Source organism: Morone saxatilis, unplaced genomic scaffold (genome assembly GCF_004916995.1).
Source record: "Morone saxatilis isolate NCDOM2014 unplaced genomic scaffold, NCSU_SB_2.0 Contig2, whole genome shotgun sequence".
NCBI lineage: Eukaryota > Metazoa > Chordata > Actinopteri > Moronidae > Morone > Morone saxatilis.
This window is the reverse complement of record NW_023339762.1, coordinates 11,529,326-11,541,883: the sequence shown is the minus strand read 5'-3', so window position 1 is coordinate 11,541,883 and position 12,558 is coordinate 11,529,326. Positions and strand designations below refer to the sequence as shown.

Sequence of the window (12,558 nt, the reverse complement as noted above, 5' to 3'; positions counted from 1 at the left end):
CTCATCGTTTCATGAGGAGCAACTCTACCTTTCCTAAATAGCTGTAAACAAAGTAAATTAACACCCATATTTATAAACTGATTGAATGGCAGAAAGAAACTTTGGCCTATTATGAATTGTATTGTGAATATTAAACATACTCTGCCTGTTCTACTTTTCCATTTTCCTCCGTGTGGGGAAACACTTTGATGGTTAAACCGCAGCAACCATTTATTATACATGTGTAGCTGATTTGGCACGCAGGTGGCTCCACCGGTGCAACTGCATTTCCTGTTCTTTTCGTTCCTCTCTGTCGTGCGAGACACATCTCTCATCATCTTTCACATCTACGCGTCTTAATGTTCTCGGTGAGTGACTATATTTCCCATTTGAAACCGTCGTCCCGGTTTCTCCATTTTGTTCCACCTCATGCACACGGCAACTCACAACCTTAAAGAGAAGGCAAAACCAATGTTCCTGTGCTAAATGTTGCTGTTCGAACGCTCAGTGACTTGCAAAAGGTTGTTAACCCTAATGCATTGCATATCCATTAAACATTATGGAAATGGTTCCGGCGCAACGTGATTGGTTTAACTAAAAGCTTATTAACAGCATATCTCGTGGGGGTAGGATTGGGAAGAGGTGTCACGTATACCCGGGGAGACATCTCCCTGCTATCAGTCAACCTGGGGAGATGACTGTCTCGTGGTAATGTACTGATCTCGTTAGAAGATACTGGTGGGACTCGCAAATGGATCTGTCTCAATGCGTAAGCTATATGCAAAGGGGGAAGGATTTCTGAACGTGACAGCGTATCTGTCTGTCTAACACTGCCCTCTAAATTTTGTTTGGAGTAGACTTGTGATATACATCAATCTGCTTGTCTGTTAAATGACCTGTACAGTGCATGCATGTTTATTCCTTGCTTATTTGTCAAACATACCCTTGTTTTTAATCTAACACAAGTCACGTGTCTCATTACAGGTAAGTGGTTCAACTACGGTATAATTTTAATCGTGCTGATTTTGGACCTCAACATGTGGAAGAACCAGATCTTCTACAAGCCCTATGAGTATGGTCAGTACGTCGGGCCCGGTGAGAAGATCTACACAGTGGAGGAGCCAGAAACCCTCATTAACTTCAACCACAGCACCCTCACCTACAAGTGGCGCTCCACCAACATCGACCCCAACACCAACTCAACCTACGTGGAGCGGGACATGTTCCTCCACAGCCGCTACGTCGGAGCCAGCCTGGACGTGAAGTGCCTGGCCTTCATCCCGAGCCTGGCGGCGTTCGTCCTCTTCGGGTTCTTCATCTGGCTGTTTGGGAGATTTCAGGACAGCGAGACCTTCACGGAAAACCAAGACAAGACATATGAAAGGATCAAGAGGAAGTCGCCGTCGGAGTACAGCAAGGAGATGGGCGTGACGCCGGAGGAGACTCCTGTGACCATGAGCGAGAGTCTCAAACAATCGGGGACACCCATGCTGCTCTCGGTGGATGGGCCACACTTTGGGGCGACGCCTTCTACGAACTCTACTATTTCCATGGAGACCCAAGAGACACATCCGAGCATTGTGATTGACAGTGCGGAACAGGAGGAACCGGCAGTCTCTTTTGATGTCCACAAGCTCTCCCCGTGACCTATGAACCTCTGAAACTCTGAGCTATACAACTGCGGACAGATTGAAAATGACAACTCGAGATGTAGTTTGTCAAGATCTCAAATTGTTGCTGTTCTTCGGGACAGGACCAAGCTGCAACAGACATTGAACGCAACTGTTCACGAGATTCAAGAAAAGGACAAGGTGACGTCACATGATCACCAAGCCAGTCCTTACGGCTATTGCAGTTACATTTGTTTGAATATATTTTTGTAAAGCAATTCATTGTTTTCAAAATAATCTTTTTAAAAGCTTAAAAAAACTGCACCAATTCTGATAACGCATCTTTTAAAACAGAATGCAAACTTTTAATTGACATGGTGCTCGCTTGGATTTTGCATTTTCATAACTCAATTTGGCATGGTAAACTATTGTGGTGCCTATATCAGAGGAGTATTTCTACAGTCGTAACACTGCAGTCAGGTGGATTTTATTGTGTTACAGCTACACTAGTGCCTTGATATTTCATATGTTCAGATACAGACAGAAACATATACTGACAGTCTATACTACTATAGGCAACAAAATGGAAGATGTCCTAGTTACGGTCTGCTATATTAATGTCTTATACATGCTTTCATATTATACGGACAATTGTTACCTCATTTGATCCTCAGACTTTATCATTTTAATTTATACTCATGTCGGTTCTCACGTCTGTCTTACTCAATTTTAACGTCTCAGTCTCATTGGAATGACATGAACATCAATGTACCATCAGTGACGTATTCATATCCTCTCACTTGATATTAGTAGCAGAGATAATAAATGCAATCAGATCAAAAAGCAAACCAACAAGCCACCTCATGATTGCTTATGTGGCTGCTGCACCTGGACTGAATACCAACAAAGTCAGAAAGGTGGTTTTGCCCTTGGCATAAACATGCCATTGAAGTGCAAGGAAGGCTTCTGCTCCAAAGCTCAGGGCTTCTTTATGTCTAGATAAACCTTAAACATTTTAAAAGCAGTTTTGCCATCATGGTAAATGCATGAGAAATTAATTATTTATTTGAAACTTTATCCTACTGTAAAAAAACAAAACAACCTGCAGCATTTATCTTTACACTGGCTTTTGAAAGTGTTGGCTGCCTTTTTACATATTTTCCTGTGCTTCACAGTCTCTTTAAAATACATATATCTGGAGTTTTTGGTCTACTAACTGAAATACTAACTCAGTTATTACTGCATTACTAACTGTTGTTTAATATAAGTTTGTCACATTCCACTTTGCATAGAATTATCACCAAAGATACCAAATAATAATTCTGAAATTTTAATATTGCTGCATCAGATGATATGCTTATTTAAAAGAGATATATTCATGATAGACAAAGTGGAATATTATGTGCTCTTGCATCACTCTGCATTATAATAGAGTGTAATGTGCTATAATATCCTGGAAAACTATTTCCCGAAAAGCGGAGTCTATCAAAAATAACTACATCTTTTGCTCCCCAACACCTCAGTCCTGACAGAATTTTGTTCAACATTATTTGCGTTCAAAGTAACGTAGCCTGGGGTGTCCCACCAGAATTGTTGCAATGTTCAACTGTAATCAATTAATAAATGGATTAAATTTTTAAAAAGCTATTTTAAATAATTCTATTAAATTTGCTGGCATTTATATCAGAATCAGAATCAGAAATACTTTAATATACTATAAATATATATTTATATACCAAAGTAAAAGAATGCTTAGAAGATCATTATCTTGTCTTTAAATGACAAAGGAAGCAGAATTATTGTCAAATGTATCTATTTATTTTTAATTAATAACCATTTAAATGTATATTTAATGATATACATTTATAATAGATTTTCTTATGTTTTAATTTATTAATTGATTACATAAAACAGTTAATAATTCTTCCGGTGACACTCCAGGCACCTTACAGCAATTTCCTGTGAATGTGTGTGCATGTATGTGTGTACACTATGGAGACAGATGTGTACATCTTTGTCTGTAAAGAATGTTTTATACTTAATAGTGCATGTTGTGTGTGTGTGAGTCTGTCTGTCTGTGTGTGTGTGCTCCTGTGTGCAGTGGAGGCTTGTGAAGTGCGTAGGTGTTTGCTGCTACACTTGTTTTTGACAAAGGCCATTCTGTGAAGAGGTCAGTTTATTTAGCATAATTGGTTCGCAGCTCTGGGTTCTGTAATTATCCTTTTATACATTACAGCGCTATGAACACATTAGATATTAGTGTTTCACCAAAGGGCAGAACCTCTTTGGACTTGAAGGGGGTCTAATATGTTTGTAACATATTGTGTTTGGGTCGAAAGTAAGGGTTTCCTCTTTGTTGTTCATTCTATTTTCATTGAATTGTGTTCAGACCTTTCCTGTGTGTTTGTGCTTTTTTTTGTTTTTGTTTTTTAAAGTGGAGAAAATCTCCTTTCAGTGTTTGCTCAGTGTACTGTACATCTGTTCAGCCTTGTGTTACCAATAAATTAATACATTTGTTATATACTATATAATTTTGACCCCTTTGTGAGATTCAGCAATATTAGGATATTTTTGAAGGTTATGTATTTCTCAGTGAGAATAGTTTGTTTTCTATATGCTTGGAAAATCATTGCCAAATAATAGTACAGGTCAAACCTCTTGCAGCTGCTGACCCAATTAATATGGCCGATATGATAAATAAAGATACTATCTTTACAAGGACACTTGAATATGTAGCCTGCATACACATGACACCTGGCTCAGATTAGTCGGAGTCTGCGCTGGGCCTGTCTACTGTTTGATTTATGCCAGGGGGAAACAATTTGAATTTGTTGTGTTTCCCCCAAAGGATTTGTTTACAGGACGTGTGTATGTGTAAATGAGTTATAGATTAGATTGAAAACGTCTGAGGAAGGAAAAGTGAACCGATCACAGACTGAATTGGTTTAAGGCAGTGGTTCCCAAACCATGGTTGGAACCTCTCCAAGGGGTCGTAAGATAAATCTGACAGGTCGTAAGATGATCATTAAAATAGGAAATCAGGAAAATTGTTATTATTAATATTACTATTATTATTTTGTATTTTATTTATTATTGTTGTTATCATGATTCATATTATTTATTATAATTAATAGTATTTTTTTCTAATATCTGTGTTTTAGCCATGTAAGAGGCAGTGCTCTAGGGATGGCAAAGTCATCCAAATTTTGTACAACATTCACGTTCCCTGAAGGATGAATTATGTTTTTGCTAATCACAACTTTTCCTGTAGCAGCACCTTGAGGCTGACATTTGTGGTTTTCAGTTAAATAAAGCACAAAAGATCATACATCTAGCTTAATCACCACTGATTTTGTTCTATACTGGGTGCCACCCAGTTTAACCATAACCCCTTTTTTTTAAGGGTTGAAGCCCAAAAGGTTGAACACCAGTGATTTAGGGTAATGTACAGAGGAGAGAGAGCCATGAAAGACTGTTGCTGGAGCAGCAGTTAAAAGGACTAACCTGTGACTGCGATACCGCAGGTTTAATCTCTGCAGCAGTCCATCATCAGTAGCCATGTATTCTGTGAAGTGTAATTGCATCCACAACACTGAACCCTGCCTCACCACTCACTGTAAATTATCCCTAATAAGAGCATCAGCTAGGTCCTTAATACTTAGTATGAAAAAAATACCTACAGTGTAAAAACCAAATAGCTGTACTATCACCTTGGATTTACTGTTGCTTGTTGTTTGTCTGAGAAAATATATCTCATTGCCAGGGAGTATTAGCTCTTTGACTGAGGCCTCTTCCAAGTCTGCCATTGGGCTGAGAAATGAGTTATTGATTTTTGGAGGACCATGCAGTAATTGAGAGAACACATCAAAACCGGGGTTTCCAAAATGTTTGTGGGGTGTTGGAACCTGATGCCCATGTTGTGTTACCAGTGTATTGACTGTTTCCTCAATGTAGTGAATGCATTTGTGTAGGTAGCGTTCGCGATCGATTGCATTCTGCTTCTAATCAAATTTTGAAGAAGCTTCCTTTTTCGTGCCTTTGGAACTTTCTGGAGGCATTTTTTTAACCATTTCACAATATTTACTATTTGAATAGTAAATATCTTCTAGCAATAAATCAGAAATGACACAAGCACTGGTTCTTAAAAAAAATGTAACTGCTAGTGTTGTATCTATAGCTAAATATAAACCAGAAAAATCCCCCAGAGGAGGATCGCCACAGCTACAGATCAACTGGAATCTCCTCTACTGTCTCCGAGCTATCCTCCAATTAGATCAGTGTATCATGTCCTGGCATGGCCCATCACTCTGTGCTGACAGCTCCGTGACTCTGGGAGGCCCTGTGAAATTTATCAGTGCAGTCAGTCTCAGCCAGCTAGCAGGTTCTACCCTCTGTCCTTTTACCGAGCCGGAGATGGTTTGTGTCCCCAGTGACCACAAGGGAAACAGAATTCATCACCAATTCCTTCTGCAGGTTTCTGATACCTTACAGAGGAACATGCAGCTCTGATAAAACTCTCAACACATCCAACAACTCACTTTGAGGACAAAATCCCCACACATGGGTTTGTGATAATGATGTCTTCCTTACTATTTCTCTGTCGGGGAAAGGGGATCTGTTTTTAAATGAAGAATTCATTGGTGAATATTTAGACTAAGGTTTGCACTGCTGAAGGGCTTTGTGGAAACAATCCAGCTACTTGTTGCTATTAAATTAGGACTCAACACATTTTTCTTGTTAGAGGACTTTGAAGCAATAAAAAGCCACATTTTTGCAACACATTGAAACAAAACATAAATGTAGTTTGACAGAAATCTTAACTCAAGGTCCACTTACTTTTAGCTTTTATCTATCTGCGTCTCCCGGTCTTCTTCAGCAAACTAAATGTTTCTGTGCATTGTCCATATAATCCTAAAACGTGGCTTTTCAGTACTTCAAATTCATCCACAAAAAATTCTATTGAAAAATATCTATCTATATCTATCTATAGAGATATCTATCTCCAATTATGACATAAAGGGAAAGAACTCTAAGGGTCGGGGGTATGCTCAACCACATCAGAAATCAAAAGTGTTAATAGTTGTTCCAGAGGGCGACACTGGAAGGTGGAAAGCTGGCCGTCATAGAGAGGGGAAAGATTTAATAGAGTCAAGTTTAGACACACATCCGACATCTGAAAGGTGGCTTGGAGGCTGGTTCCGAAGCTATTCAACCATTCATAAGCACTGTAAAGAAGCATACTGGCTGCTTAAAAGTCTAGACCCACTCTAGCAAGCTCTGTGAGGCTGTAGGTATTGTTTACCATACAATTGTTGACTATCTTAGTTTAGTGTGTTACCATGCTAATATTCTGTAATTAGCACAAAACACATTATCTGATGGGAATGTCAATTATTTTGCATTTTGTTTTTAATGAAAAGTCACTGGGTCATGTTATTGTAATTCATCCTGAGGAGGCATGAATGTGTGTATCTTAGTAAACTATCCAGAAGTTGCTGAGATATTTCACCAAAACCCAGATATGTAATCGTGACGGTGGCGCTACAGGGAAAGTCGAGGGATCACCAAGGTCATCACCTGGGGACCACAAAGGTCTATTCTTTAATGAGCTGAATTGCAGTCCGTACAATATTCATTGGGATATTATAGACCGTGGTGGACCGAACCACATTGCCATCCTTAGACGCTACTACCTTGGCTAAAAGGTGCAGCATATGCTGCATCAGTCATATAACTAACAAAGCCTATCCTGTTCATCAGTACCAACATATCATTTCGTTTCCAGACATAATATCAGGATACAGCTACAGCAGCAGGACAGTTTGATTTGTAATTTATTACATTTGGAAAGAACTAATGAGAACATTTGGCAAATAGTTAAATTTGTAGAGAAATGTAATCAAAGTGAATCCGTTCTATTTTCGATTATTTCAGCTTCAGCTGCAGCCACAGTTAAATCTGAAAAACAAATCCAAAGGTACTGTGGGATTGTGGAGCATTTGTACTTGTCTATGTATTTGTTTTCATACAGACAAATATGGCAATTCAAAGTGAGTTCTCTTCTTGTTTTGGCTGAGGCTCTATATGTTTGTGCGTTCAGTCAATCCTGCACATTTCTGTAAACTGACAAGCAGATAGACAGAGTTTACCCTCAGTAATGCAAGGTAATCCTACAAGAAAATGCTTTACACTACACTTACTGCATAGATGGTAACTACCAAGTCAAAACATATACATATGAATTTGATTCATTCCATGCTCCTGTTCTCTCCTTTGACAGAATTTTCCTCTACAGAGATCTCTTTAGCAGTGCAGTGAATTTTGCACACCAATTAGAACCATTTGAAGAATGGAAGATCACTGAAAACGAAATGAAAGAACTGTCATGCAGCACAAAATATTGCACACTGATGCATTTTTATCAATTTAAACTCTCTACTAAAGTAAAACTGACTTTTCTCTGTTGCCTTGCTTCACCAGCCACAATCACAATGATATGTGTGGTCATTAACGGTGAATATAGGACAGGCAGTGAAGTGGACTCCCTGTGGGTCCAGGCATCTGTTGCAGAGGGTTCAGCACTGCCATGGAAAATTGAACATTTAGGAGCCAGCTGGAGGACCAGTCTGCCCTGCTGTGCCACCACTACTCAGGTGCCCACTGGCTTCATGCCACCACCAGCTAGAAGCCACTGGACCAAAGCAGGCCAGATGGTGCCCTTGCCAACCTACGAGCAGCCACTGCGAACTGCCCACTGTCCACTGCCCATGTCCCCTGCCTATGTCCCCTGCCCTATCATTCAACTCAGGGATGAGTTTGGAGTCCTGATAACCTGAGGTAAAAAAGTTTTTTGGGGAGGGAGAGTGGAGCAGAAAAAGCTCAAGTGAGCGGAGAGTGTGTTGGAATATAAATGGGCCCTATTACGTTGTGTGTTTGTTAATGTAAGCAGCTGCAAGGTAGAGTCAGGGAATCGGTTGGTAGGAGAGAGACTGCTCCACAGGGAAATAAAGCCATCTTCAGGCTGAACTCATTTGTCCGTGGCTGTGAACTGATAGATAATTATATTAGGAGCTTTAAGTGCTCTTCTGCGATACAAGTATTACTACCATCTCCAGAGGCACAGAACAAAGTAGGGAGGAGAAGAATCTGTGTGCTACAACTGGGATAGTCATTGCTCTGCATCCAAATATGTGGATGTTGAAGTGTATTCAACACAGGGACCTCAATTAAAATCTAAATCATGACACAACGCTGTTAGTATTGGATCTATGAAGACCACAAATTTGATTTTTCCTTTTTAATTTACAGACTTAACCATACCCCTTACAGTATATTGCCCAAATTGGTGTCTGCTAGAGGGAGGCAAAATCTCTAATCGCAGCAGATGGTAACAAATATTGATAATCCTAATTCCATATACATACTGTTTAAAGAGCAGGGCCCACAAAGGCTACATATATCCTGAATGTTTACTCCTTTATAAATACAATATAATGATGAAGTATTAAAGTTTATCTGAACGAACTATTACACGAGCCAACTGCCATCACATCTACAGATTTTTGTACTTTTGAAGGGAACACAAATGTAGAAGATTGAAAATATTATTTACTTGTTATACAAGGTGACTGAGTACAAAATTAATAAGATGTTGACAAAACGTTCTCACCTCAAGGTCCAAGCAAACTGAAGATAAGGTGAGATTATTTTGTCAACTTGTGTTTGCAAGGTCAGTAATGGATTTTGAAACTTAACTTGTTTATTCCTTTACGAAGGCTTTTTCAATGCGCAGACTCCTCTATAATTCAGGTATATACTGTTACTGTATGTATAACTGTTTTTGTGTATGTGATTATATGTACAGGCTTTGAAAATGACAGTTGCAGAGAAGGAGAGAAGGAAAATTAACATTAATATATGTGTAAATGTGTCACTTTATAAAGGTTTTATAAGTTGTAACCAATAGCTCTGTTAATGGTTAATTTGTTCTTAATAAAAAGTGTTGGTAAATGATGTATTGTGAGTGTTGCCTTCGAAAGTGGTGAAATTGTATTTAAGACCACAGTACCAAATCTTCATATCAAGCCAATTGAATGACTGCTTACTGCAATAAATACTGCCATCATGAAGGTTATAATCTTCAGGTTTTCTTTTATAGAGATGTTTAGTCAACTTTATGAGCATTTTGGGTGCAGTTTGTGGTGCTGTTGAGCTGAATAACACTATACTGACAGGTGTTCCCATTATTTAGCTAACCCTCACTGAAATACAATAAATGGGTTGGACAAAATAATGGAAAAACTTGTCGGTGATACAAAACACAATTCAACAGCACCACAAAATGCAGCATCCAAAATGACCATTAAGTTGAATCAACGCCTCTCTAAAACATTTTCAACAATAAATTAACATTATAACCCTCATGAAGGTACGATTTATAGCAGGACTGTTGTATTACACTACATTAAATTTAGGAAAAAATATTTAATAAGGTGCACCTAATGAACTGGCAACTGAGTATATTTTTAAAACGAACAAATGCATACAAATACGAATTGCATATAAATCACACTCATACATAAGCCAAAGACAAGAATTAAATGTAAATGGAAATACTTTATTTCACTATTACACAATAACAAGCTTGGAAAAAAAAAATTACAAAAAAGAGAAATGGAACAAAATGCTACAAAGCACCACATAATATAGACGACTCATAAATGTGGCAACGGAACCTTATGCTAACTGCCTTTACTCTATCTAAGGTATCATCATCATCACTGAGGATTTAGAAATCAGCAAAAATGTTTGGACATCAAGCACAGTCATGCCAGTAATAGTAATATCTTACAGAATTATATAGCGATGGTTCGGAGTGGGGAATGGTGATCCTTAAAGGTTCACTCTAAGTGGTGAGACAGAACAAAGAGTGGGTTCGAGGGAACTGTAGTCCATCTGTTTGGTATGACATAGGTTTGCATTTGGTATAAAGAGGAGTTGAGGAGGCAGACGGGGGTCACAGAGTATTTGCGAAACACTTAACGTGCATGAGGTACTAGATGGGTGTGGTTTACCACGTCGAACATACAATAAGAGCTAGAAATCAGCAGAAAGTACCTGAAGGTTAAATTTGCACAATTGTTTGTATTTGACAATGTGACACTGTATCCTGATCAGTAACCCCCATCCATCTGGTTCAGCAGGCTAAAACAAATCCTAACAATGCAAACACTATTTGACCCACGCCTGTGAGGAGGATGGTGAGGAGACATTGGGGTGGTGTTACTTTTTTTTTACATGGAGAACACTGTACAGGTGCCTTCAGATCTGCCAGGACTAAAGGCACATGGGGTCCACTGAGCAACAGATGTGTCCATTCTGGAAATAAGAGAAAAAAGAGAAGGCAAAGAAACACATGAGTGGATTATCGTTACACTTAAACCTCGGGCAAACTCCTTTTGAAGCTCAGCAGATAATATGTTCAGGTGGCGGCGGTGCTGCAGCATACAGACTCAGTTTGGCATTTAAAATTCCTCTGGGTGTCATTTCAGCACCAACTGATCCAAGAGGGCGACATTCAAATGAGAATACAAATGAGAATGGTCTCACGAAACGTCATTTCGCTGTAAACTTGGGGGACTGATACACTCCCTGGATCACCAAAGGTTTGCCGGGACAGTTCTGAATGTGCTGAATTAGAAAACTGACCAAATTAGAGTGCTATAAAACTGACAGTACTGAAAGAGTTCTATGAGATTATGTTCATGTATTTGAATACAATCTAAATCTTTGACTTTAAAAAAAAAAATGAAATAGCACGACTTTGAATATTTATCAGTTTGTCCACGGAGAATGCTGCTATCATTTCCTGTCAGGCAAGCAGAGAGAATAAATTCCATCCTAGAAAACTCCGGCGAGGGATTCAGTCTTAGTGGATTAGTCCTAAAGCTGAGGTAAACAATTTATGCTCACAATTGGTAATGAAGAGGATATGCGCCTGAATAGTTTACTTTCTCAGTGATTGTTCTGCGCCACAAGACTTAAAACAAAAACTTGCAGAGAGCAACTTTCCTGCCCTGATTCCCGACAACCAATTATGTGAGCTTCTCTCGGTTTTCTAGAAAGAATATGTGAGGCTCTATACGTTGATGCATGTGTAAACATATCTGCTTGTTGAACAGAGGAGAACAGACTGTGATTCCCTGCTGTAGCTGAGGGAGCGGCCTGGAGATCAGGGGCCGACAGATGTTTTCTCAGCGTGGGTTTCTGTTAGTCCAAAGTTTCAGTTTTATTAAAGGAATAGTTCTTGTCGGGAGTAAGATGAGAAGATTGATCACAGTATTATTTCTATACATTAAATATGAAGCCACATCCAGCAGCATGGCTAACTTAACTTAGCATAAAGACGGGGAAACAGGCATCTTTTCATCAATGTGAGGTTTTCAGGAAATATGCAGATTATATATATATATATATGAGATTCCAGTAAAGCTATTGGCTCCAGTCAAGAAATAGCTCGGCACAAAGAAGAACTGCTAATTTAAAACAGGTTTATATGGATATAATGAGGGATATTAATGTGTTAATTAGTGAGCTTTAGAGCTGGCAGGTAGATTTAGTTGCCTTTGGACGGAGCAAGACTGATCTACGTTCCCCTCTGTCTTTATACTAAGCTAAGCTAACAGGCTGATGGCTCTAGCTGCATATTTGGCCAGATGTGTGAGTAGTATCAGTCTTCTTACTCTATGTAAGAAAGTGAATAGGTGTATTTTCCAAAATGTTGAACTATTCCTATAAAGAAGAAGTGGTGACAGAATATCCACAGTATTCTTGTTAATATATAAATTGGACGTGGCAACCTGTGATCCCTAATAAAATCAAACACAGACATTTGAAGGCGAAATTCTCAAAAGGATTACAACTCATTTGTTGCTCTGTATTGTGCTTTTGAACAAAACACACAGCCGCT

The 12,558-nt window shown here is 38.9% G+C and overlaps 2 protein-coding genes across 2 annotated transcripts in view; one reads left to right on the top strand and one right to left on the bottom strand.

The window, feature by feature from the left end:
- The window catches only part of tmem117 (transmembrane protein 117), a gene marked incomplete at its 5' end in the record, with an annotated part of 38,646 nt that extends 34,529 nt beyond the window's left edge, over positions 1–4,117 (top strand). Inside the window, 1 exon segment of the mRNA XM_035665795.1 lies at positions 964–4,117. Within this exon segment, the coding sequence (XP_035521688.1) occupies positions 964–1,625 (662 nt within the window).
- A 6,110-nt stretch (positions 4,118–10,227) lies between these two features.
- The window catches only part of nell2a (neural EGFL like 2a), a gene marked incomplete in the record, with an annotated part of 74,909 nt that continues 72,578 nt past the window's right edge, over positions 10,228–12,558 (bottom strand). Inside the window, 1 exon segment of the mRNA XM_035664408.1 lies at positions 10,228–10,967. Within this exon segment, the coding sequence (XP_035520301.1) occupies positions 10,926–10,967 (42 nt within the window).